The 27,500-nt window shown below is 43.9% G+C and overlaps 1 protein-coding gene across 1 annotated transcript in view; it reads right to left on the reverse strand.

Annotated features, from left to right (window-relative positions):
• LOC145404710 (multiple PDZ domain protein-like) overlaps positions 1 to 27,500 on the reverse strand; it is a 1,044,659-nt gene that overhangs the window by 392,756 nt on the left and 624,403 nt on the right. The window contains exons 20-21 of the mRNA XM_080276264.1: positions 24,413 to 24,580; positions 23,065 to 23,190 (exon numbers count right to left, since the gene is read on the reverse strand). Of these exons, the coding sequence (XP_080132390.1) occupies positions 23,065 to 23,190; positions 24,413 to 24,580 (294 nt within the window). The remainder of the gene's footprint in view (positions 1 to 23,064; positions 23,191 to 24,412; positions 24,581 to 27,500) is intronic.

A 27,500-nucleotide genomic window follows, 5' to 3' on the forward strand; every position in this document is an offset into this window, starting at 1 on the left:
TTAATTATTGCACCACGCCCACCACCCCCTCACACAGACACACACACACACACACACACACTCACTTCAACCTTCCATCGCTTACCTCCCATACACCTACATACACTACCCTCCCCTACACTTACATACACTCAACCCATCTCCCCTTCATATACACTCACCTCTCGTACACTTACACACACATCTCACCTCCCCTACATACACTCACATACACATTCCCCTCTCCACTACACACATAAATCTCTCGTATACTATAATTAATGCTTGAAATTTCAGTTTAATCAGTAATCATCACTGCGATTAGCTCCCTTCACCCCCACCACCACCACCACCACTACTACTACTATTACTACCACCACCACAACCACCACCATAATCATCATCCCGACCTCCAATTCCCACCCAAAGATGTGAGGTTAAAATGACCTTACTATTGCTTTATATTTGAGAGAGAGAGAGAGAGAGAGAGAGAGAGAGAGAGAGAGGACAAACTGGACTCTCTAATCCAACATTCAGGACCTTCCTGGAACGGCATTTGGGACGGGAGGGAGGGGGGGGGGGTTAAAGGCAGAGCGTGCACCTTACAGCCGCACTTAATACCCGATTGAAGGTAAACACAAGGGCGCACCGTCTTAGCCCTGTGACCTTCAAGACTTTTAACCTGGATCTTCTATACAATACTCCTTCCATCTCCTAGACTTTGCTACCCTCTCTTTCTCTTTAGACTTTCTCTCTCTCTCTCTCTCTCTCTCTCTCTCTCTCTCTCTCTCTCTCTCTCTCACTAAACTCGCTCTCATCTCAATCGACTATCACCCCTTCTATCTTACTATCAATACATCTATCTGCCTTCCCATATCATTTACCTTCTCCCCTTCCTTCAATGCTTTCTTCCCTTCCTCCCCTCCCCTTCCCCTCCCTAATCAGCATGGGGAGGGTAAAACTGATCATCGTCCTTCCAATCAAGCTCCTCTCCCCCTCCTCTCAAAATCTCTCCTATTTAGTTCTTACAAGGGGTTTAAAAAGGTCTTCCTGGGCTCAAGAAAATCAAGTGGCGACAGAAAAAAAGAAAAAAATCGTTGTTGTATAAGGAGGGCCATGAAGGATTTAATACTTCAGGACGATTTTTACTGAGATGAATAAAATCGTCTGGAGGAAATACATAAATAATGATACTACTGGCGTTATGAGAGATCATGAAGGTGAATTAAAATAAAAAAAATATGTATGTCAATGAATATCAAAAAATGGCACTGATTTCTTACACCTGTGATGAATGGAAATCGTTCTCTGTCTCACCTGCCCATTTGCTAATTACTCTACCGTGGCATGCAGGCTAACCACACCTGATCCTCACACCTGTTCAGTGATAAGAGCAGTGTTTCTTTCATCTCCTTGCTATATGCGCTCTGTTACGTGGCATGCAGACTAATAAATGCTCACAGCCGTTCCATCATGTGAGTGGATGGTACCTTATCTATCTGCTTGCTGTATGCGCTCTGAAACGTGGCATGCAGACTAACGATTGCTAATGGTCAAAGGTGTTCTATTAATGACCTCCCTCCCTCCCTCTCTCTCTCTCTCTCTCTCTCTCTCTCTCTCTCTCTCTCTAACGATAGGTAATGCTCAGTTCTATAAATCTCTCTCTCTCTCTCTCTCTCTCTCTAACGATAGGTAACGTTCTATAAATCATTCTCTCTCTCTCTCTCTCTCTCTCTCTCTCTCTCTCTCTCTCTCTCTCTCTGACGATAGGTAATGCTCACAGTTCTATAAATCATTACTCTCTCTCTCTCTCTCTCTCTCTGACGATAGGTAATGCTCACAGTTCTATAAATCATTACTCTCTCTCTCTCTCTCTCTCTCTAACGATAGGTAATGTTCTATAAATCATTCTCTCTCTCTCTCTCTCTCTCTCTCTCTCTCTCTCTCTCTCTCTCTCCTCTCTCTCTCTGACGATAGGTAATGCTCACAGTTCTATAAATCATTACTCTCTCTCTCTCTCTCTCTCTAACGATAGGTAATGCTCACAGTTCTATAAATCATTCTCTCTCTCTCTCTCTCTCTCTCTCTCTCTCTCAAAACTGACCGGGTTATATCTCAAATTACCAGCAATAAAAAAGGCAATAAAATTTTTCTATCGTCTTTTCCTTCCCCACTCATCCCACCCCGCCCCACCCACCCCCACCCCACTGTCCGCCCAGCTTCAAAATGCACGGAATGTTTGATACGTGTGCGTGTCTTGCCGTCAGGACCTCGCCACGCCCTTATATCTATCGCTTTATCGACTTACTATTGTGCTTTATGTCTGTTTGATCTAGTTTCGTGGTGGTGGTGGTGGTGGTGGAGGTGGTGGTGGTGGTGGAGGTGGTGGTGGTGGTGGTGACCTAACCATGTCACTCCAACAATCTCTCTCCTGTTATTGCCCCCCTCCTCTCTCTCTCTCTCTCTCTCTCTCTCTCTCTCTCTCTCTCTCTTCCAGGAACGCTGTGTTGTCCTGTGTTACTATCCGAGTCTGTGTGTTTGGCAGTTTCTGTGTAACCTCACCTGTAATTAATATGAGTTAGCGCTACACACACACACACACACACACACACACACACACACACACACACCATGTCTAGGAAAATGCTCTCATGCTAAATTCAGATGAAAATCTCGTGTTCCATTACCTCCCAACTCCCATCCCTTATCCCCAGGCCTCAACATCAGCCCTCAAAATTAGCCCTTATACCCAACCCTTATACCCAGCCCTCATACTCAGTGTTCATACCCAGCCCTTATACCAAGCCCTCATACCCAGCCCTCACACCAATCCACATACAAGTCTGAATATGCACTCTCACCTCCCATCCCTTACACCTGACCTAATCTCCTTTATACCAACCCTTATCCTCGCCTTGTAACACCAGCCCTTATCCCCATCTCACCCCCAGCCCTCATCCCCCTTCCTATTACAAAGCCCTAATCCCCAGTCCTCATCTCCAACCCTCACCAAGTCCTCAGGATCTACCCTCATTTTCTTCCCTTATTCCTGACCCCCCTTATATCAGCCCTCATCTCCAGCCCTCAACACCACCACCCCTAGTCCTCATCCTGTCCTTATGTCCCACCTGTCCTCATTACGTGGCCAGGTGTGTGAAGGGTGTTGTCTCCGAGCCTCACCTGTTCACTCCCATAATGAGGTACCCACAGGACACAAGGACATCATTTTAATTATAATCTTGTTCCTGCCGGACGATTTCTTGAGGGCGACCAAAGAGAACCCTATTTATGTATTTTTCCTCGCTATTACCAGACGATTTTATTGACAGAATCGTACTAGGAGGGGTTTATTAATGCTGAATCTAACCCACACAGTCTGAGGTCTCCTGGGTTGAAGAAAATCGTATGAGAAAAAAAAAAAGATGAAATTTAATAGGCATGCTCATACTCTCTTCCATGATAAATATTAGGAAATTAAGAGAAGGTTATACTTTCTTCCATGTTAAATATATCTTTCTAATATCCTCACATATCACAGCAGTACCATACAAACTAGAATATAAAGGAGTGATGTGTAAAACTATATCGCTGACGAGGAGGAGGAGGAGGCGATACAAAATCTCTCAGGTTGACATGAATGCCATAGACATGCGGGGCTAATCTGTATAGGTCGGAACGAAAGGGAAACACAAAGAGGTCATATATAAGTGAGTTTCCTTAGTGCAGATCTCAGGCACACAAAGAGGTCATATATAAGTGAGTTTCCTTAGTGAAGATCTCAGTCCACAGATAAGTAAGAGGGGATGAGAATAGTGGATGGGTTTTGGTAGTGTGGGTCTCTACAGTATCTGAACAGGTACGCTTCTCCGGTCAAGATAATGAATTGTGGGGCAGTAAATTTTCAGTAGTGTGGGTCTAAGTCAAACGAAAACCATTAGAATCGAAGAATGTGTGTCTGTAACGTATAAGTCAACAGAATGGCAAAAGGGTCAGAGATCGTGTATTTCAATAATGTCCGTTTTATGTCAACAAATAAAGTAATAAAGTCTAAGGCAGCAAGTTCTTTAGTAGTGTGTGGGTCTAGGTCAACAGAATAAGGTAACAGACAGTGGATTTCAGTAATGTCCGTTTCATATCAACAGAACACCAACAGACTCTGAGACAACGGGTTTCAATAACATCACACTCAATCACAATGGGGTGTTCATGATGTTGTCTGTTTATTTCGTTTTTTTTTTTTATCAACAAAAAAACAAAACACTCAAAAGTTCACTACGGTTTCAATGGTAACGATATTAGTACTGTTAATGTTGGCCATTCGTTGATTAGGATATTGACGAAAAGTAGCGACAGTGGAAATGACTTTGTGATAAGCAGTAAAGGTGGGAATGAGATAAGCAATAAAGGAAGGAATTAAATATGCAATAAAAGAGGGAATGAGACAAGCAATAAAGGAGGGAATGTGATAAGCAATAAAGGAGGGAATGAGATAAGCAATAAAGGAGGGAATGAGATAGGCAATAAAGGTGGGAATGGGATAAGCAATAAAGGTGGGAATGAGATAAGCAATAAAGGAGGGAATGAGATAAGCAATAAAGCAGGGAATGAGATAAGCAATAAAGAAGGGAATGTGATAAGCAATAAAGGAGGGAATGAGATAAGCAATAAAGGAGGGAATGAGATAAGCAACAAAGGAGGGAATGAGATAAGCAACAAAGGAGGGAATGAGATAAGCAATAAAGGAGGGAAAGAGATAAGCAATAAAGGACGGAATGAGATAAGCAATAAAGGAGGGAATGAGATAAGCAATAAAGCAGGGAATGAGATGAGCAATAAAGGAGGAAATGAGATCAGCAATAAAGGAAAATAAAGGTGGGAATGAGATCAGCAATAAAGGAGGTAATGAGATAAGCAATAAAGGAGGGAAAGAGTACGAAAAGTGGGTGAAGAGACGAGATGAAGAAAGGACCGAAGGAGAGAGAAATGGGGAAGAAAAGGAATAAGAAAATTCAAAAAGGAAGAAAGGCAAAAGAAACGGGAAAAAGGAGGAAGAAAACAGGAGTGAAAGGAGGACAAAAAAAAATTAAAAAAAGGAAGACAAAGAAATATCAGAAAGAAAATAGAGAAAGAAAACAGGAGTGAAAGGACAAGAAAACGAAAAAGAAACTCAGAAAGGAAGGAAGACACAAGCAAAAAAAATAAATAAATAAAGAGAGGGAAACAGAGGAGGAAAACAGGAGTGAAAGAGGAAGAAAATTGACACGAAATATCACAATGAAAGGAAGACAGAAAAAAAAGATAGAAAGAAAATGAGAGGAAATAGAGGAGGAAGAAAACGGGGGAGGTGAGTGCATCTTATTAATCTCTTCACCACGATGACGCATATTTTACTTTCTTTCGACTTAATCTAATTTCTGAAAAAAATAAAAACGCGTATTGTGGAAATACTAAAAGCCAATTCCAACCCACCCACTTCGAAAAAATAATAAAAACCATTTAAAAATCATAATGAAACGAAGTCAAGATTACGATGGAAAAATGAAAGCGTGAGACAAGAGAAGTGGATTTGATGAATGAGGTGGAGCTGAAGTGGAGTGAATATGCTGAAGTGAAGTGAATATGCTGAAGTGGAGTGAATATGCTGAAGTGGAGTGAATATGCTGAAGTGGAGTGAATATGCTGAAGTGAAGTGAATATGCTGAAGTGAATATGCTGAAGTGAAGTGAATATGCTGAAGTGAAGTGAATATGCTGAAGTGAAGTGAATATGCTGAAGTGAAGTGAATATGCTGAAGTGTAGTGAATATGCTGAAGTGAAGTGAATATGCTGAAGTGAAGTGAATATGCTGAAGTGAAGTGAATATGCTGAGGTGGTGTGAATATGCTGAAGTGGAGTGAATATGCTGAAGTGAATATGCTGAAGTGGGGTGAATATGCTGAAGTGAAGTAAATATGCTGAAGTGAAGTGAATATGCTGAAGCGGAGTGAATATGCTGGAGTGAATATGCTGAAGTGGAGTGAATATGAAGCGGGTCTTGGGAGAAACCTGTGTTAATGAAGTGGGTTTGCGTCGAGTCAGAAGGGGTGAAGCGAGAGGAATGGGGTGAGGAGGGGTGAGGGAGGGGTGGGGGTGAGGAGGTGAGGGAGGGGTGGGAGTAAGGAGGGGTGAGGGAGGGGTGGGGTGAGGAGGGGTGGGGGTGAAGAGGGGTGAGGGAGGGGTGGGGGGTAAGGAGGGGTGAGGGAGGGGAGAGGGGTGGGGGTGAGGAGGGGTGAGGGAGGGCAGGATAGGGTGTGTATCAAGATGTCTTTGATGTGAAGCAGCTGGGACTCACACACACACACACACACACACACACACACACACACACACACACACACACACACACCAAAATCACAAATACCAGGCATAACACTAACTTAACCCTTTCACCCCGACGACATCTCCCACCTTAATTAGGCCCACCAGACGATTTTACACCAATTAAAGAAACTCTATTAATAAAGGAGGTTAATGACGTCTTTAATTAACCCCTTCACTTCTTAAAGCGTCCTCCAAAGCTGAAGAAAATCGTCTTAATAGCAAAAAATTTTTAAGACATTCTCGTAGTGAAGGGGTTAAGGTGAGTCATGAAAAAAAATGAGGGAAAAAAATAATATATGTTTGGAGGGAAAAAAACATGTTTGGGGGAAAAAATTATTATATATGTTTAGAGGAAAAAATTATGTATGATTGGAGGAAAAAATGAAATATATGGAGGGAAAAAAGTAACATATGTTTGGAGGGAAAATTTCATATTTATGATTGAGTCATGAAAAAATGGAGGAAAAAATTAATACATGTTTGGGGGAAAACAAATTAATAGATGTGTCTGGAGGCAAAAATAAAATTAATAGATATGACTGGAGGAAAAAGTAATGTTTGAGGACAAAAATTATATATATGATTGGCGGAAAAAAATAATAAATATGTTTGGAGGAAAAAATTAATATATATAATGTTTGGAGGAAGAAAATGCTATGTTTGGAGGAAAAAAATAATGTCTGAAGGAAAAAATGCCTGGAGGAAAAAAAATAATGTTTGGAGGAAAAAAAAATAATACCGGTATATATGTTTGGAGGGAAAAATTTATTAGATATGTTTGGGGGGAAGAATCAGACATGTTTTTTACTAAATCCCCCTCCATATTACCCTAAAAATAAAACTATAAGTATCTGTATTAACGGGCCTGGACTGAAACCCTCATCACCATCATCATCATCATCATCATTATTATTATTATTATTATTCTCACATCATCGTCATCACCATCATCATCATCATCATTATTATTATTATTATTATTATTATTCTCACATCATCGTCATCACCATCATTATTACTCCCCTCTCTCGCATCATCATCATCATAATTGCTCTTCTCTCACATCATCATCATCATCATCATTATTACTCTCCATTCTCACATCATCATCATCATTATTATTACTCTCGATTCTCACATCATCATCATCATTATTACTCTCCATTCTCACATCATTATCATCAATATTATTACTCTCCATTCCCACATCATCATCATCATTATTACTCTCCTCTCTCAACATCACCATCATCACCATTATCACTCTTCCCTCACATCATCATCATTCCATCACCACTAACACCTGCTCATCATCATTACGATTATTCTTAATTTTTCCTTACCACACTAAGCACCACCAATATTTCACATCCGTACTTCCTTGTCCCTTACTCCTCTTCCTCCTCCTCCTCTTCCTCCTCCTTTTAACCTATCCCATCATGAATCAATCTTTCTTCCCTCCCTTGCATCATCACACACTATCATCATCACCACCACCACCAGTATTTCCCCCTCCCTCCTTCGCATGATCACCACTTAGACGTTTACACCAACTAAGCAGAGTCGAGTCGAAGTGAGTCAAGATGATTTATGACTCTTACTGACTCTCCATTCCACTTCACATTAATTTATATACGTATTTTAAGAAACCGTTCACACCAGGAGAGTCAGGTCAGGTCGAGTCACGGAGGGTCAGTCGAGGTGAGTCAAAGATATAACTGGAATTTTTTCTTACTTTTATAAATTACTAATACTTTCCTCTAAACTCATACAGATAACACACACACACACACACACACACACACACACACACACACACACACACACACACACACACACACACACACACGCCGTTTACCGTAACCCCGATCGCACTCATTTCGTCACCTCATTCTACCTGTTCCGTCACCTCATTCTACCCGTCTCGTCACCTCATCCTACGCGTCTCGTCACCTCATTCTACCCACTTCGTCACCTAATTCCACCTGTTTCGTCACCTCATTCTACCCACTTCGTCACCTCATTCCACCTGTTTCGTCACCTCATTCTACCTGTCTCGTCACCTCATTCTTCCCGTTCGTCACCTCATTCTACCTGTTTCGTCACCTCATTCTACCCGTTTCGCCACAAAAATCCTCCCTGTTTCGTTTGTAGGAGAGAGGAAAATTATTTAAACAAGGATTTATAAATGAATTTGTTTTTCTTTCTTGCTTAAAGGGAATGGGATATTTTCCGTTACTGTAATTTTGAGAGAGAGAGAGAGAGAGAGAGAGAGAGAGAGAGAGAGAGAAACTGTCAGACAAGGATTTATTGTAAGAAGTTATGGAAGTTGTGGCAGAGGGTTAAGGCGAGGGAGGGAGGGAGGGAGGGAGGGGGGGAGAAGGAAAGATGGAGGGAGGGAAAAAGTTGGCAGCGAAGGAAAATTGGCAAGTTGATGGCTCGGTCGATTCAGTACTGGCCTACTGTTCGGGGGACGCTCTGAAGTGGGTCCGAGCACCACTGAATGCCACTGAGTTTCTAAGGTAGACGCTCACACACTTATGTATGTCCGTAACAACAACAACACACACACACACACACACACACACACACACTCACACGCAACTGCCTACTACCACTATCATCTACTATCTGATGGAGAGGAGAGACAGAATAAAGGGTGACAGAGGAGAGGTGGTGGAGGAGGAGGGATTGTGAGAAAGAGACTAGGGGAAGGGGAGAGAGAGGTGGGGGAGAAAGGAGAGGGGAAAGAAAAGAAAGGAAGAAGGATGAGAGGGTGTAAGAATCAGCGAGTGGTATAAATCTGACGAAGGGTGATGTATTAATGGCATATAACCAACACAGAGGTCCACAATGACAGCAACGAGGATTCTGCCAAGGACACCGGGGGAAGGGAGGGATGAATTCTCTCATAGCTCTACGGGGATCGCACGCCAGGTTTCGCTAGTACACAGGTAACTCTACGGTATGCACACGACTAGTTTCGCTAACACAAATAAATCTACGGGGATGAAACTCCAGGTTAAGCAAAATCTACACACACACACACACACACACACACACACACTCTCTCTCTCTCTCTCTCTCTCTCTCTCTCTCTCTCTCTCTCTCTCTCGGGGCTGGCCTTGATTTCTCGGCACAACTTAGTGAAGCGGTCAAACTAGCAGATGGAAACAATATTGACGGGAGAGGGACGCAAGGTGGAGGGAGGGAGGGAGGGAGGGAGGGAGGGAGGGAGAGGAGAGGAGAGGAGAGGAGAGGGGAGGAAAGGAGAGGAGAGGGGAGGAAAGGAGAGGAGAGGGGAGGGGAGGAAAGGAGAGGAGAGGGGAGAGAAGGGAGAAAGACAAGGAAGAAAGTGGGAGATGGGGAATGGACGAAAGGAGGAGAGAGAGAGAAGGGAGCGAGGAGGGAAGAAAGATGGGGTTGGAAGAGAAAGGGGGAGAGAAAGAAGAGAAATGGAGAAAGAGGAGGGAGGGGAAGACGAGAACGATATATAGATGAAACAAAATGGCGGAGACAAAGAGAAGAAAAAGGGAGGAATTGAAGTGAAGATACCAGAGGAGGAGGAGGTTGAGGAGGAGGAAGAGGAGGAGGAAGAGGCGGATATATAAGAAAGCAAACTGCTGATTTGCTGACATGACAATAATCAGAGCATCATGAAAGAGAGAGAGAGAGAGAGAGAGAGAGAGAGAGAGAGAGAGAGAGAGAGAGAGAGAGAGAGAGAGAGAGAGAGAGAGAGAGAGAGAGAGAGAGAGAGAGAGAGATGAAGACAGGCTAACAGACAGAAGGGAAGATGAAAATAAAGATATATAAATTAGCGATAGATTAACCAGATAACAAAGATAAATAGATTGATAGATACACAGAGGCATAGACAGACATACAGACTGACAGACAGACAGTTTCCCATTTTCCTCTCTCTCTCTCTCTCTCACTCATTACCCATGGATCCTAGTTTCATCTCTCTTTACTATCCACTCTTATTACTCTCCAAATCACTTTCTCTCACGTCTCTCCCAAAACCTCTCTTGTATTTCCTTCTCTCTCTCTCTCTCTCTCTCTCTCTCTCTCTCTCTCTCTCTCTCTCACACACATTGTTCCTCGTTCATTATTTTTTTTTTTATCTTTCGTTACATCTTTTCTCCTTCTTTCCATTTTTCCAATCTCTAAAATTCCTTCCCGCCCTTCCTTCTCATCAACCCCCTCCCTCTTCTCCTCACTCCCCTCCATCACCCCCTCTCTCACTTCTCTCACGTTCTCCTCTCTCAATTTCTCCTGTTCTATTCCCAACAGTTCCCTCCCTTTTCCCTTTCCATTTCTTATCTCCCATCTCTCAAGTCTTCTCTCTCCATCCACACCATCCTCCTTCCCCCATCCCTTTCCTCTTCCTTCTTGTTCCCTCTCCCAACTCCTTCCCTTCCCTTCCCCTTTCCCCTCAACTTCCATCACTTCATCCTTCTTCTCACTTCTTCCCAACTCCTAACCCCTTGCTTCCCCTCATCACTCCCCTCCCTACTATGCTTCTCCCCTCTCTCCCAGCTCCTCCTCCTCGCTCTTCCCCTTTCCTCTCATTTTCATCAACTTATCCTTCTCTCCTCTTTTTTTTTCCCCATCTTCCAGCCTCTTGTTTTCCCCTATTCATTCCTCTCCCTATTACTTCTCTCCCCTCTCCTAGCTTCTCTTCCTTCCCATTCCCCTTCCCCTTCCCCTTTACCTTCCCCTCCCCCTTCCCCTTTCCTCTTCCCATACTCATCATTCCCTCACTTTCCTCATCTACTACCAAATCTTTTCACTTGCAAGCTCAAAAAAAAAATAATAATAAAATAACAGCCGTACGCCAAACTTTGAAACTCGAATCTTTGTGGGAAATACGCTAAATTATGAGACAAAGACGAAAATCATCACAAACCCTATTATACCGAGTCGGAAAAAAAAAAAAACCGCTATATTATGCGACACGAAAATCACCCACACGCATCACGAAAACTGTCTATATTACGAAAACGATCTAAACACACTAATAGCGAACGAAAAGTACTGAAAATATGCTGCACTGACACGAAAATGACCTATACACACTGCAACACAAAAATCCCTAAACCCGCTCATCTGAAACACTGCCAAATATAACCTAAACATTACGAAACTCATCAACGAACGCTACATTACGACACAGGTACGAAAATAAACAAAACACGCTATCCCACGAGACACTGACGAAAGTAAATCAATTCTTCGTTTTCTGTTGTTCTGGATATATAACAAACTTATATGCGTTTCTTCTTTTAAATTTTTTCTCATTCTTCAAGATATCTTCGTCCTTCAACCCCTTCACAACGAGGGCGTCTGCTTCAATCACTGCCACCAGACGATTTTATTCAGCTTATGGGACACTTCAGCAAATTATAGAGAGCAGATATAGATTTAATATTCCCTTGACTAAATATCTGAATAAAATTCCGAATACATCGTCTGCATATACTGTGATGATAGAAGTCATCGATCTGAAAGGGTTTATATCCAGCAATTACTCCTAGGCTTAATTCCACGTCATTTTAAATCGATATATAAACAATGCAAAACCTCCCACAATGTCAAGATCTCAAAGCGAAGGCCCTGGTAAGCGGGGACAAGAAACACCCCCCACGACCGCTGGTAGGACACTGAAGGAGGAGGCAGGAGGAGGACCCACAGCCAACACCTCCCTGCGCACTGTTACCACCTCACATCCCTCACCAAAACATCAGAAAATCGAAATCCCCATCCCACTACCCATCCCTTCCTAACTCAGCCACCTCGACAACCACATTACAAAATCCCACCTCACAAGTAACACATAGTACACCCAAGTACAGATATCACAAGAGGTTAATTTGTACCCGAAGCTTACACAGAAGGACTTCATAATCTGGCAACTGTGAATCAGCTGGAAAACATAGCCGAGCACAAAATCACACTACGATTGTTTATTTTCTGCAGGACGAAAATAAAGGCACTGGAAGGCTCTACACGCCTCCCCTCATCCTTCCTTGTATAAAAAAATCTTACGTGCGATGGTGAACTGGGCTTGAGATTATTTGTGAATCAGGGAACGGGGAAGAGGTGTATTTTCTGTGTATTTTGAGGGGGACGTGTATTCTGTGGTACAGTGATGGAAAACAAGATCAAGGTGAGGTAATAGTGGGGCAGAGAGAATCATAAGGTGTAGAGGGGGCAGGGTGAGGCAGGGGATGGATATGAAGACGTCAAGGTGAGGTAGGGGCAGGTAAGGCAGGGGCAGGGTGAGGCATGAACAGGGCAGGGCATGGACAGGGTGAGGCATAAGCAGGACGAGGCAAGAGCAGCGTGAGATGGGCTGGGTTGGAATGGATTGGGAGAGGCATGGGCAAGATGAGACGGGCAGGGTAAGGCAGGGACAAGGTGAGGCAGAAACAGGGTAAGGAAGGGCCGGGGTGAGGCAGGGACGGGGTGAGGCAGGGACAGGGTGAGGCAGGAACACGTTGAGGAAGGGCCGGAGTGAGGCAGGGACAGGATGAAGAAGGGGCAGGGTGAGGCAGGGAATAACTGTGGCACAAGTTAGGGTGGGTATGGAATGGGGGAAGGGAGAAGTCAAACTACGGCAAGGTATGACTAGCAAAAGGTAAGGTTGGAAGGGGAAAAGGGACACGCAGGGGAAGGGGAAGGGAGAAGGCAGGGCAAGGCAAAGCATGACTGTAACAGAAAGTAAGGTGTAAGGGGAGAGGCAGGGGAAGGTCAAGGGAAAAGGCAGGGTAAGACAAAGCAAGACTGTGACAGGGGTGGGATAGGCAAATGGGGAAACAAAGTGAAGGAGCAAGCAAATGAGACGGTGAGGGTGGGGATCACACCTGTGCATGTGGCAGGGTGCGTATGGGATGGGCGTGAGGGATAAGAAAGACAGGGTGAGGGAGGGGGAAGGGAGAAACACAGGATATGAAGAGGGTAAGGGAGGGAGACTGAATATGTGTGAGAAAGGAGAGGGTGAGGGAGGAGGGAGGGAGATGAAGAAGTAAGGAAGAAGGGGATGTAGAGGGAGAAGGAAGGAAAGATGGAAGAAAGGGAAGTGGAGGGAAAAGGAAGGAAAGAGGGAAGAAGGGGATGTGGAGGAAGAGGGAGGAGGGGGTTAAACTGAAGCCTGGAATGGGGAAGGGGGGGGGTGAGGCAGTGGTGGATGAGGCAGGGTAAGGGAGGCAGGAGGAAGGGTAGGCAAGGACGGAAAGGTGGATAGGTACGAAGGGATACAGGGGAAGGCAAGGTGAGCAGGGTAAGCATGGACAGGCAAGAGGGAAGGAGAGGCAGGGAAGGCAGGGGGAGGCAGGTGGTAGGCAGACGAGACAAACAACAGGCATAATTAAAACACACGACAATACACATTTTACAGGGACGATGACAACGCTGAAGAAAAAAAAATGAAACTCTGTGATGACGAACGTAAATCATTTTAAATATTCATGTTTTAATTGACGCCATTCCACGTGCAGGAGTTAGGCGTCTCTCTCTCTCTCTCTCTCTCTCTCTCTCACACACACACACACACACACACACACACACACACACACAACGCAACATAGGATTTCACTCTCATTAATTTTTTTCCTCTATGCAAACCTTTCTCTCAACCTCATCATCATCATCGTCGTCATCGTCATCGTCATCATCATCATCATATCATCATCATCACCACCACCACCACCACCACCACCACCACAATACTACCTTTACTTCTCTCTATTATATGTGGCGTTAGAAGGATTTAGAAACAGGCGATGGGAAAAAATAAAGGAAATTACAATATGAGAATTAGTCCTTAATCCTCCGCCACTCCATGCTCTCGAAATCTTAACAGGTGCGCCTATAACAAAATCCTACATAAATCCCTTCTTGTGATTATTAGAAAAATTAAAGGGAAATTTTGGGAAGAAAAGACGGGGAAAATGAAGGAGAAAAAGAAAGAGGAGACAGAAAAAAGATGGAGAGAAGAGGAGGAAATAGAGGATGAGGAATATAAGGGGAAGGGAGGAGGGGAAAAGGAGTAATGAATGGAATGATGATGAATTGGAAGAAGTGGAGGAAAGGTGAAGCGAGGTGGGGGAGAGACAGGAGGGAAACGAGAGGAGGAAAAAGAGAGAGAGAGGGAATGGCGGAAGGAGAGAAAAGAGGAAATCAAAAGCAAGAGACAGGGAAGGGAGAAGGGAAAGAGAGGAGGAAAGAAGAGAGGGGGAAAGGAGAAGCGAGAGGGACGAGGAAAGAAGAGAGAGGGAAAGGAGGAGGGAGAGACAGGAGGAAAACGAGAGAGGGAAAGAAGAGAGAGGGAAAGAAGGAGGGGGAAGAGAGAGGAAGAGAAGAAGGAGGAAGAGAGAGGGAGAGAAGGAGGGAGAAGAGAGAGGGATAGGAGGAGGGGGAAGAGTTGTAAGAGGCTGGTTAACATGAATGAAGATGGCAGCGAGAAAGAATCAGAGTTGTAAAGATGCGTAAGGAATGGCTGTGGAGGAGGAGTGGTGAAGGAAGGAAGGAACAGGTAGACTGATAGATAAATGGATAGACAGATGGAGATAAAAGTAGGTAAATACTGTAGATGGGTGGGTGGGTGTGGTAGGTAGGTAGGTAGGTTGAAAGATATACATGTAGAGGCACGTAAGTATAGCTTGAGAGAGAGAGAGAGAGAGAGAGAGAGAGAGAGAGAGAGAATGAGGTCTTCCATAGTGACAGTCAGATTATGGTGACTGCCCAACTCAACCAGGCGAGGCAGGACGAGGCAGAGTGAGGCAGGGAAGGGAGGGTAAGGCAGAGCGAGCACAGTGAGGCAGGGCAAGGCAGGGTGAGGCAGGACAGGAAGGCAGAGTTATGAGGGAACGGTAGAGAGGGAGGAAAAGGAAGGGAAGGCATGTGGGAGGAGGAAAAGGTAGAGGAGGGAGAGGGGGAGGGAAAGGAAGGGGAGGGAGAGGGGGAGGAAATGAAAGGGGAGGGAGGAAAGGGACACAGGGAGGAAAAAAAAGGGGAGGGAGGAAAGGGAGAGAAGGAGGAAAAAAAAAAAGGGGAGGTTGAGAAGGAAAAAAGGGGAAGGTAGGAGGGGAATGGGAATGGAGGGGAGGTAGGGGGCAAGAGGAAAAGGAAGGGAGGATGAAGAGAAATAAGAAAAGAATAAGGGTGAATAGGGGGGTTGAGAAGGGAGAGGGATGGAATAATGAATGATTAGGAAAGAGGTAAAGGGAGAGAAGGGAGGAGGAGGAGGAGTCTCTCTCTCTCTCTCTCTCTCTCTCTCTCTCTCTCTCTCTCTCATTAGCTAATAATTTCACATGATAACATTCCCAAGCCCATGAACTGTCTACCACTATCTATCTATCTATCTATCTATCTATCTACTATTCCATCTATCCATCACTATAAATGCAGATAGATATAAAACAATACTCAGCTTTGTCAAACATTCTTAACAATCTCTTCTTTATCTATCACTGTGTGGTGGAGGAGGGGAGGAGGAGGGGGAGACCGAGGATGAGACGAAGGGATGGGGTGGAGAGGTTTATGAAAGAGGGGGCTGTGGGTTGGAGATGCGGCAGCGTGATGGCATAGGACAGGGTGACATGGAGGCGATTTACTTGTGGCCACTCCTCGCGGGATTAGGGCGTCTGGTGAGATAGACAGATAGATATAGAGAGAGATATACGTAGATAGATACAGATAGACACCGACAAATAGATACATAGATAGATGGATGGATGGATTACTGGATGCGAGGAAGACAGAAAGACAGACAGACAGACAGATAGATATACAAAGAGACAGATACGTAGACAGACAGATAGGTAGAGAAGTAGGTAGTAGATGGATGGATGGATTACTGGATGCGAGGAAGACAGAAAGACAGACAGACAGACAGATAGATATACAAAGAGACAGATACGTAGACAGACAGATAGGTAGAGAAGTAGGTAGGCAGGTAGACAGCAAGACAGATAGATAGACAGATCGATAAAACAAACCATCCTACCCTACGCAAAAGCACTATTACAGAATACCCTCTTCCTATTACTCAAAACAACGCTCTCCATTTTCTATACCATTGCACCCACCCACTTCAACGGGGACCATGTTAAAAGTCTGTTATTACATTTTTGTCTCGTATTCAGCACCAATATATTTTTGCGTGGCATTTTTGTATATTTTTAGACACCTCTCTCTCTCTCTCTCTCTCTCTCTCTCTCTCTCTCCTTTCATCTTTTCTTCCTTCTTTCCTCTCCTAGCCCTTCTCCTCCCTATTGATAAAGTTTTCCTCCTTCCTTCCTCCTACCTTTCCTCCATCACACCATCTTTTTTCTCTCCTTCCTTTTCATCCTTCCTTCTTTCCTCCCTCACACTTTTCTCTTTAAACCTCTCTTCCTCCCTCCTTTCCTCCCTCATCTTTTTTCTCTTCATGCCTTTCTTCCCTCCTCTTTCCTCCCTTACAACTTTCTCTCCAAGCCTTTCTTCCCTTTTCCTTCCCCTCTTTCCTCCATCCCTCACCCCCCCCCCCCGACCTTGCGCTGTTGACGGTTTTCCCGCTAATTACGTTCCCCCGACACACGTTAACCAGGTCACTGCCGCTATCTCCACTACCACCACCACCACAGCAACACCACAACACCAAGCATCACCACACAAAACTACACCACAACCACTCCACCACCACACCCTAAGATCACCACTGCGCCACCACCTCAACCACACCACCATCATATCACCACTGCACCTTCACCTCAACCACAACACCACACCACTACACCCCCACCACAATCACAACACCACAACAAAAACATCACCCCCGCCACACCACCACCATAACCGTAGCACCAAAAGACAACACCACGTCATCAATACTACTCCACTAACCCCAACGACACCACACTTCACCACACCACACCACCACACCCACACACCACACTACTGCCACTTACAACACGGCTTTTTAATAAGATCTTACAATTTTCAAATCTTGGGCACGTAAATAACTACTATATATTACAACCCAGAAAAACAAGGCTAATTACTAATACTACTACTACTACTAATGCTACAACTACTACCACTACTACTACTACTATTTTACAACTATTTGCCTATCTTGCTTTTTTCTTTCATTTTTTTTTTCCACTTTCTCTCTCGGCAACTTTCTTCTCGTTTCCTTCAATACTCTGAGACCCACTGAATCTATTCTTGTTCTTTTAATCTCTCTCTCTCTCTCTCTCTCTCTCTCTCTCTCTCTCTCTCTCTCTCTCCCCTTACCTCACCTCCCTTTCCTTTACATCACTTCCCCCTCCTTTTTCCTCGCTTTCTTTCCTTTCTCTCTTTCCCCTTGCTTCACTTTCCTCTACCTTTGCCTCTCTTCTATCTCACCTTCCTTTTCCTTTCCCTCCCTTTCCTCTCCTTTCTCTCCCTTTCCTCTCCTTTCCCTCCCAGTTCCTTATTTTACCTCACCTGCCTCCTCCCTCTACCTCCAAATTCCTCACCCTTCCACTCCTCTCATCTTCTCCCTCACTTCGCTTCCTTCCTTGCTTCGTTTTCCACCAACTCGCTTTTTTTTTTCTCACTTTTTTCAGTGTCTATGAAGTGCAAATTTCATCTTTTTATTTTTTTTTAATATATGAAGTGTCTCCTCATCGTGCTTTATCTTCACTTCATCTCTCTCTCTCTCTCTCTCTCTCTCTCTCTCACACACACACACACACACACACACACATTCCAATTCACTTCCGGAGTTCCTTTCTCTTCATACAAAGTTAGTATTTCTCTCTCTCTCTCTCTCTCTCTCTCTCTCTCTCTCTCACACACACACACACACAAGACGAAACTCTTCCTATCTTCCAGGAGAACCCCAAACTAAGCTCTGATCCTTCTCTTATCTCCCTCCTTCCTTCCTTCCCTCCCTCTCAATCCTTCCTTCCTTCCGTCTCTTACCTCCCTCCATTTCTATTTATTCCTTCTTCATTCTTTCAATTTTTTTCCTCCTTCCTTCCTCTTCTTCCCTTTTTTCTACCTCCTCTTCCTTCTTATCTTTTTCATCTACTCTCCTTCCTTCTTCTTCCTTCCTTCCTTCCTTCCTTCCTTCCTCCCTCCCTCCTCCTCCTCCTCCTCCTCCTCTTCCCATCCTAACCTTACACACACATCAAAACTCCACCCTTCCTTCTTTCACATTCCCATTTTTCTCATCATCCATTTGTTTTGCCCTCACAATGTACGCAATAATAATAATAATGATAATAATAATAATAATAATAATAGGAATAATAATAATAATAATAATAATAACAGCAATAATAATAATAATAATAATAATAATAATAATAATAATAATAATGGGAATAATAATAATAATAATAATAATAATAATAATATAAATACATTCCATTCCACTTATAAAGAGTAAAAACACTAACATCACACTTCAAAAACGCTAGAACTGTACAATCGCCAAAGTTCATGGTCACCCTCTACCCCTGCCTCTGAAAGAAATCCGCTTTGCCAGGTTTCACACCGAACGAAGCTTCACTTTTGGTGGTTCGGAGCTTCTCTCCAGTGTACGAGTAACAGTGTCATCGCGAACTGTAATTGTGTGGTCTAAAACGGCATCAAACTATTACATTAACACTGTCGCTGGTAGTTCAGTAATTTTCCTGACTGCACAAATAACACTGTCATCTTGAAATGTTCCTCAGGTAGTCTAGGAGAGCTTCGAATGACTACCTAGATACTAAACAAAGAGGTCTGTCTGGTGTGAATCCCAGCCCACAACTTATTCCAGCCAGGGTAAGGCACATTATGGACGGATACTACGGCTCGCGCGCGTACACTGAGAATGCGAAGTATGGAACGTGTCCTCCAAAACAGACAATAAGAGTAACAATAACCATAACAATAAAACACTCCATATAATAACAATAAAAATAACAATGATAATAATAACACCAACATGACACTGAGATAACAACGCCAGGATATCTTAGAACCCTCTCGTCGACAAAAGAACGTGAGGTTAAAAGGCGTACTGAATAATAAGAATACAATAATAACAATACAATAATAACAATAATAAACAATCCACATAAGAGCACTGAAAACATCAACATAACACTGGAATATTAACGCCAGTACTATCTTGCATCCCTCTCGCCATAATCGAATGCGAGGTTAAACTCACTGAGCCCGGGGACGTCTTTCATGTTATTTTCACACCTTTTGATTTTGTCCAACTTAGGGTAGACTTTCTAAACTGATGGGGTTAGACATACGAGTAACCTTATTAAACCCCTTCAGTATGAGAGGCCTTCCTTACATTGACGAAAATCTGGTAACAGCAAAAATAAATGAAAAAAATACGTCACCCTAAGCCCAGGGGCATATTCCCTACAGCACCTCTAGTACATCCCAGGTGCGGGTGTGGGCAAGGGTGTGGGTACTGTGGGAGGGATGGTCTCGACATGCAAGGGGTTGGGTGCTTGAGGAAGTGCGCAGGCGGAGTCAAAAGTCCGGGCTTGACATATAAACAACTAGTTCTCTTCTGTGCAACCCATCTTACAGAAAAAGGTAGTACTGTTCCTAAAAACCAGCTCTAAGAAGATAACCACACTGTACTTAAATTCCAGTTACCGTGGCACAGTATTCTGCTCCTGTACCAGCCACAATGCTTACCTGCCACAGTCCAGCATATGTCAACTGGAATACAAAGTTAGATGCAGCTCAGAACTGAATAGCTAGCACATGCACTTGGAGGACTTTTCATGTGGGCAAACTGTCTCTAATGCAGTTTAAGTATGAATAAAATCCTATTAAATTTTTGACCACTGGACTCTCTTTTACACTAGTTTCAATTGTCCCACAGAAAATTCATATTAACAAATATTGCAATTCCTCTATCATCATTTAATAATACTATCCTAACTTCGTCTGTGTGAGCCAAGCCCGGACTTCTGTTCGGATCCGCACCGCCTTGACTCTACCGAACACTACTCGGTATGGAAGTTAACGGGAACTAATATTTCACACAAGTAAATTAGTGCGTTATGTACAAACATCTGCCAGTTGAAAGAAAGATCAAAAATTCTCAAAAAACATATGTATATATATTACACTAAATTTATCATCTAGTTTAAAAATAAGTAAGCAATGCAGTATCAGTGTAAAGAAAAAATTTTGCATGAAGCCTTGAGAAGCGTTAATAGCCATAAATAATGCACAGTACAAGAAGCCTGGGTGAATTAAGAACTAAATCAGCTTTTGCAATCAAGTATTTACAGATCTATGGACAACCTGCCTACGGTTTTTCAATTAAATCTGGAGCTGCCTAAAGAGAGTGTAAATAAACCAAATATGGATGACAGGAGGACGAGGCTGTGCAGACTGAAGAGCAGGTGCTTACCATGGATGTCCTGGTGGTGGTGGAGGTCTGACTGCTGCGGAGGGGAGGGGACAGGGATGAGGTATGAGGGAGGGGATAGGGATAGGATATGAGGGACGAGAGGAAGAAAGGAATAGAGGGATGGGGATGAAATGGGGATGAGGTATGAGGGAGGAGAGGAAGAAAGGAATAGGGGAAGGCGATAGGGATGGGATATAAGGGAGGAAAGGGAGCAAGGAATTGGAGAGTGGAGATAGGGTTGGGATATAAGGGAGGAAAGGAAGAAAGGAATAGGGGGAGGGGGTAGGGATGGAATATGAAGGAGGAGAGGAAGAAAGGAATAGGGGGAGGGCAGGAAAAATGGGGTATGAGGGAGGAGAGGGAGAATGGGAGAGGGGAGGGGGTGGAATAGGGATGAGGAAGAAGAAGGAAGAAGGAACAGAGGGAGGGGCAATGGAATGGGGATGTGGTACGAGGGAGGGGAGGAAGAATGAAAGGGGGGAGGGGGATAGGGATGGGATATGAGGGAGAAGAAGAAGAAAGGAAGAATCGGGATGAATGAGGGGAAAAAACAGAAGAGGCACAAGGAGAAACAAGTACGAGAAAGGAACATGGGGGCGAGTTATAAGGCAGGGAGGGGAGGAAGACACAAGAAGGATGGGCTTGGAAGAGGGAGGGATGTACTGGAGAAGGAAGCAAACAAAACAAAGGAAGGAAGAATGATGAAAAGGACGAAATCAAAAATTAAAGAGTGAGGGAACGGAAAAGATTGAATGGGATGGAAGAAAAAAAAAAAGATGGAAGAATGTGTGAGATGGAAGAAGGAGGGAAAGCCTGAGAAATAAAGAAAGAAAGACGGGAATAAGAAGAAGAGGGGATAAATTAAGGAAACAATGGAATACTGGGAACACAAAAATAAAGAACAGCTCAGTAACAGAGGGAAGAAGGTAATAAAGGAGAAAGTAACAGAGGGAAGAAGGTAATAAAGGAGAAAGTAACAGAGGGAAGAAGGTCATAAAGGTGAAGGTAATAAGTGAGATGAATAATATACATAATTACTAAAAAAGAGGAAACCAATGACCGTGAAAGTGAAGAAGGGGAAGTGAGAAAAAAGAGAGAAAGAAGGGAGGGAAGAAAGGAGGAAGAGAGAAGGGGAGAATAAAGGAAGACAGGAAGGGGGATGAAGGGAGAGAGAGAGAGAGAGAGAGAGAGAGAGAGAGTTAAGGGATTTCTGGATTGTGAAACACCGTGAAAGTTGGGAGAGAGGAGGAGCGGCAGGGAGAGGAAGAGGGAAATAAGGGGGAAAAAGAGGACCAAGAGGAAAATCATGACAGCAGAGAAGAGGAAAAAGGAGAAAGGTAAGGAAAATAAAGGACTGGAGAGAGAAATAAAGAGAAAGTAAAAGAAGGAGAGTATGAAGTGAGGTGAGGAATGGAGGAGGAGGGAGGAAGGGTGGAGAGAGGAATGGAAGGGAGAGAAAGAAGAGGAGGGGAAGAAGAGAGAAAGAAGAGGAGGGGAAGAAGAGAGACAGAAGTGGGAGGGGAAGAAAGAGGAGAGGGTGAGAGGACAGTGGAATGGAAAGGGATGGAAAAAAGGAAATGGGTGAAGTGGGGGGACAGGAATGGAAAGGGAGTAAGAGGTAAAGATGAGGAAGTGTAAGGGAGAGAGGAGAAATGTGGGGAAATACACAGAAAAGGAAGAAGGTGGAAAGGGAAAGGAAAAGAGGAAGAATATGGGTGATAAAATAAATATATGGACGAGGAAAGTGGCAGGAGGAGGAGGAGGAGGAGGAAAAAACGACAGCAAAATGGAAGAAAAACAAAGACGTGGAAAAACGAAGAAAAGGAAGGAGGGGTATAGAAGAAGAGGAAAAAAAATCTGACAACAGCTAATGACAAAAAACGGGGAAAGGAGAGGGGAAAGGGGAGAGTAGGGGGAAGGGGGAGAGGAATGGGTACGGGAAGGGGAGGGGGAAGGGGGAGAGGAATGGGTAGGGGGAGAGGAGGGGGAGAAGAGGAAGACCAGAAACAGGGAAAATGAACAACAAAAAAACGAAGGAGACTTAAAATGAAGACGAAGGAAACAAAGACGAGGAGGAGGCCAGGAGGAGGACAAGGCTGGAGGGTAAGGTACTAGGGTGGGGGAGAAGAGGGGAGGGGAAGAAGGGAGGGAGGGAGGGAAAGAAGATAAGGGAGGAGGGGGAAGGATAAGAACAACAACACAACAAACTCCTTCCTTCCAGCGCTTTCCATACCGATGCTCCTCTTCGGCTCTGGCATCAGCTTTGGCAAAATAATATAAAAATAAAATAAAAGAGACGAGGACCAAGTACTTACCTGGTTGTCGTACTCCGTGACCTGGTCCTCGTCGTCGTCGTCCTCGTCCGTGGTGGGGAAGGCGGGGGTGAGGGGGGGCGACGTGGGGGGCAGGGGGGGCACATCGGAGAGTATGGAGTCGTAGTGCTGTTGGGGAAGGAGGGGGGAGGGGGGGGAAGTGAGTGAATCCTTATCTTGAAAGCAAAACTGTAACAATAGAATACCCTGTGTGTGTGTGTGTGTGTGTGTGTGTTTTGAAGCACTTCCTCTAATATCACACTGCTGTTGCCTAGTTTTCAGAGCTCCACACACACACACACACACACACACACACACACACACACAATGACTGCCTTCCTGACTTTTTTTTATTTTCTGTGAAATGCTTATATTATTGACCCTATTTCGTGTTGTTTTTATTACTGTAGGTGTTTATTTACCTTCCTTCAAAGTGTTGTTTTTCTGTTGTCTTACACTAAACGTCAAACACTCAATGATCTTTAGTTTCTCGATGACCATTTAATTTCCCTCCATTCATTACTGAGCCTCAGGGCCATGGAAGAGGGGGAGGAGGGGATGGCGCGCCCCCTCCAAAGATGATGTTAAGAGGGAGGAAAGTATAACATTGTATTTCCCTCTATAATGACACAATGGACTTCTAAAAAAATATATATACAAAAGGAAGTAGCAACAGTTAAATCTCAACACATTAAGACAAGGTTGTGTATAACATTTACAGTACAAAGCTGTGTATTGCTGTATTTTTATGTCATACTGAAGGGGCCTAGGGATATAAATTACCTCTGATCCACCGTTAATCCATTGCCAGGCGTCTTAATCCCGTCAGGGGTGGCCACAAACAAACTGTCCCCATGTCGCCCTGCCACTACGCTGTCCTCCCCCTAACCCGCCTCTCATATACCTCTCCATCCCTCCACCTCATCCTTTTGTCTTCCCCTCCATCTCCCCCCTCCACCTCACTCACATACACTCTCCTCGTCAGTCTCTCACTCTCCATCCTGTCCACATAACCAAACCACCTCAATGTATTTCTCCAAACGCTTTCTACCACATCCACACCACATCACAACGCCATACACGTACCACATATAATTTACTTTCGTATAAGCTATAACAACGTTTTCTCTGGATTGTACCCCGACAGAAAATGGACCCAGATAAGGCCTGACTTAAGAATTTATTGTTTGTTCTGTGTGTGTGTGTGTGTGTGTGTGTGTGTGTGTGTGTGTGTGTGTGTGTGTGTGTGTGTGTGTGTGTGTGTGTGTGTGTGTGTGTGTGTGTGTGTGTGTGTGTGTGTGTGTGTGTGTGTTGGTTCACGTCCAAATCAACAACAACAACAACCACTCACCTTATGCCTGTACACCTGCTCCTCGGAGATCTCGTCAAGGTCGTACACATTCTCCGGGAGGTGGTCACTGTCCTCGTCCTCGACCTCGTCCTCGGAGCGGTCCAAGAGCTGTGCCTCGTGACCCTCCCCTTCACCTGGTCCTCCAAGTTCTCCAAGGATGGCGTCAAGCTGGAGAAGATCAAAATTTAGGCCAACTTAAATAAATGAATAAATGGAGGAGGAGGAGGAGGAGGAGGAGGAGGAGGAGGAGATGGCTGCAGGTCTTCCAAGATGGCCCCCAGGTGAGAGGAAGGGCTTTGATGTCAAAGCAAGTAATATTATATTCTGAATTAATTGGTGGAAGTGGAGGCTCGTTTAACTGTATCACTGGAAACGAATTTTGTTGATAAACTGGCATAAGAGACAGAAAAGTGAGGAGGAGGAGGTGGAGGAGGAGGAGGAAGAGGAGGAGAAATAGTAATAATAATAATAATAATAATAATAAGATAAGAAACAGGGAAGTGAGTATGGAAGTGAAAAAGTTACTACATGACAGTATTGTGATATCAACTCTAACGTATGGAAGTAAAACTTGGACGTTGCTGGAAGGACACAAGTCAAGAGTGAGAGCAGTGGAAATGAGTTATTTAAGAGGAGCCTGTGGAGTCACATGGAGAGACAGGCTGACAAATGAGGATATAAAGGAGCGTTGTGGTGTGGATGTGGATGTGATAAGAAGCGTTAGGAGGAATACACTGAGGTGGTTTGGCCATGTGGAGAGGATGGAGGGTGAAAGACTGACGAAGAGAGTGTATGTGAGTGAGGTGGCTAGGGGGAGAGGGATGGGGAGGCCGAGGATGAGATGGAGGGACGGGGTGGAGAGGTATATGAGAGAGGGGGGTGTGAGTTGGGAGCAGGGCAGTGAAATGGCGGGGGACAGGGCGACGTGGAGGCGATTTGTTTGTGGCCACCCCGAACGGGATTGAGGCGTCTGGCAATAGATAGATAGATAGATAATACCATCAATAATAATAATAATAATAATAATAATAATAATAATAATAGTAACACCATCATATAATAAAAAAATAAATTTTCCCTATTCCTTTATTCCTTCCCGTCTTCTAATCGTCACTCCCTCTCCTCCCTTCCCCCCACCCTCCCCACCTCTTCTACCTCTCTCCTCTCCCTTCCTCCCTCTTTCTTCCTCTCCCTCCCTCCTCCCTCTCCCCGTTATACAATATTCATAACAGCGGGTGTGAGACAGAGTTCCTCCAAACTTGATCTCCTCCTCCTCCTCCTCCTCCTCCTCCTCCTCCTCCTCCACCTCCTCCTCCTCCTCCACCTCTTCCTTCTCCTCCTCCTCCTCCTCCTATTTACCATATTATCTTCCTCTTATCTATCCTCTTCTCCTCTTTGTCGATGCTGATGGTATGATGATGATGATGATGATGACGATGATGATAATAATAATAATAATAATAATAATAATAATAATAATGATACAGCTCCTTTCCTCAGTTACTCTTACTTGCTCTCACACCTCGCTCTCTAATCTCTTTCTCCTACTCTTTTCTCTTTTTTTTCATTGTATTTGTCATTCTGTGCTTTCCTTCTTCACCCTTATTACATTTCTTTAATTAATTTATTTTTTTTACTCTTCCATCTTCTGTTATGTAATTTACTAATAATATTCGCGTTCTTATTTCTGTTTCCTATTTTTCGCACTTAAATATTTCTCTCATGCAATATATTAAATTGATTCTCTCTCTCTCTCTCTCTCTCTCTCTCTCTCACACACACACACACACACACACACACACACAAAGCTCATTCCCTTCACGTTTACATACATTAACATTCAGCCCCACCCTCGATAACCCGGATACACACACACACACACACACACACACACACACACACACACACACACACACACACACACACACAGGCGGAAACTATGCACATTAAAACTCGCTTCCCTAAAGTCAGAAATGAAAAAAGAAAAAGAAAAAAGCGTAAAAAAAAAACACTGCTAAGAAGAGATTAGTGTTAAAGTTGCGAATGGAAGTGTAAGTGCGCATAAGTGTTGGCTAAGTGGTGACAAAAAGTGACGAGTTGGTAAGTTGCATCAGAAGTTGGTCGTCTGTCTCATCTCTACCCAAGTGTTGAGTGATTAAGTGGTGCGAGAGAGTTATAAGTGCCGATATAAGTGTCCAGTGAAGGGAGGATGCGGTAAGGGTTAAATGATGTAAGTGCTAAGTGACATGAAGTGGTGAGAGGAAGTGTAGTGTTGAAGTGACATGAGACGCGGGTGTGGTAAGTGTTAAATGAAGTAAGTGCTAAGTGACATGAAGTGGGGAGAGAAAGTGTAGTGTTGAAGTGACATGAGACGAGGATGTGATAAGTGTTAAATGAAGCTGTAAGTGCTAAGTGACAAGAAAAAGTGGTGAAAGTGTAGGGCTGAAGTGACAGAAGGCGTCGCTTACTTACTTTACCTGACAAGTGTTAAGTTGAGCAAGGAAGTGATATAAGTGTTACATAAAGTGTTAAATAAGTGCTGAGTGAAGTGAGAAAGTGATGCGAGCGAGAGAAATATTATTAAGATGCATGAAAAGTTGTATGCTTGACTCACCTCAACGCAAGTGTTGAGGAAAGTGCTAAGTGAGGATATGTTAAGTGAGGAAGTGCTGGGAGAATAAGTGTTAAGTGAGGATGTGCTGACAGTATATGCGGTAAGTGAGCAAATGTTGAGACGGTAAGTGTTAAGTAAGGAAGTACTAAGAGAATAAGTGCTATGTGAAGAAGTGTTGGGGGTATAAGAATTAAGTGAGAAAGTGTTGAGAGGATAAGTGTTAAGTGATGAAATACTGAGAATAAGTGCTGACTGAGGAAGTGTAGTGAAGAAGTGTTGAGAGCAAGCGATGAGAATAAGTGTCACGTGAGCAAGTGTTGAGGGAATAATTGCTAAGTGAGGAAGTCTTGAGAATAAGTGTTAAGTGAGCAAGTAACGAGAGAATAAGTGTTACCATAAGTCAGGAGGTGATGAGAATAAGTGTTAAGTGAGGAGGTGTTAAGCATAAGTGTTGAGTGAGCCAGTGTAAAGGGA

Source organism: Coenobita brevimanus, chromosome 7 (assembly GCF_032717465.1).
Source record: "Coenobita brevimanus isolate Jiangsu-jjx chromosome 7, ASM3271746v2, whole genome shotgun sequence".
Lineage (NCBI taxonomy): Eukaryota > Metazoa > Arthropoda > Malacostraca > Decapoda > Coenobitidae > Coenobita > Coenobita brevimanus.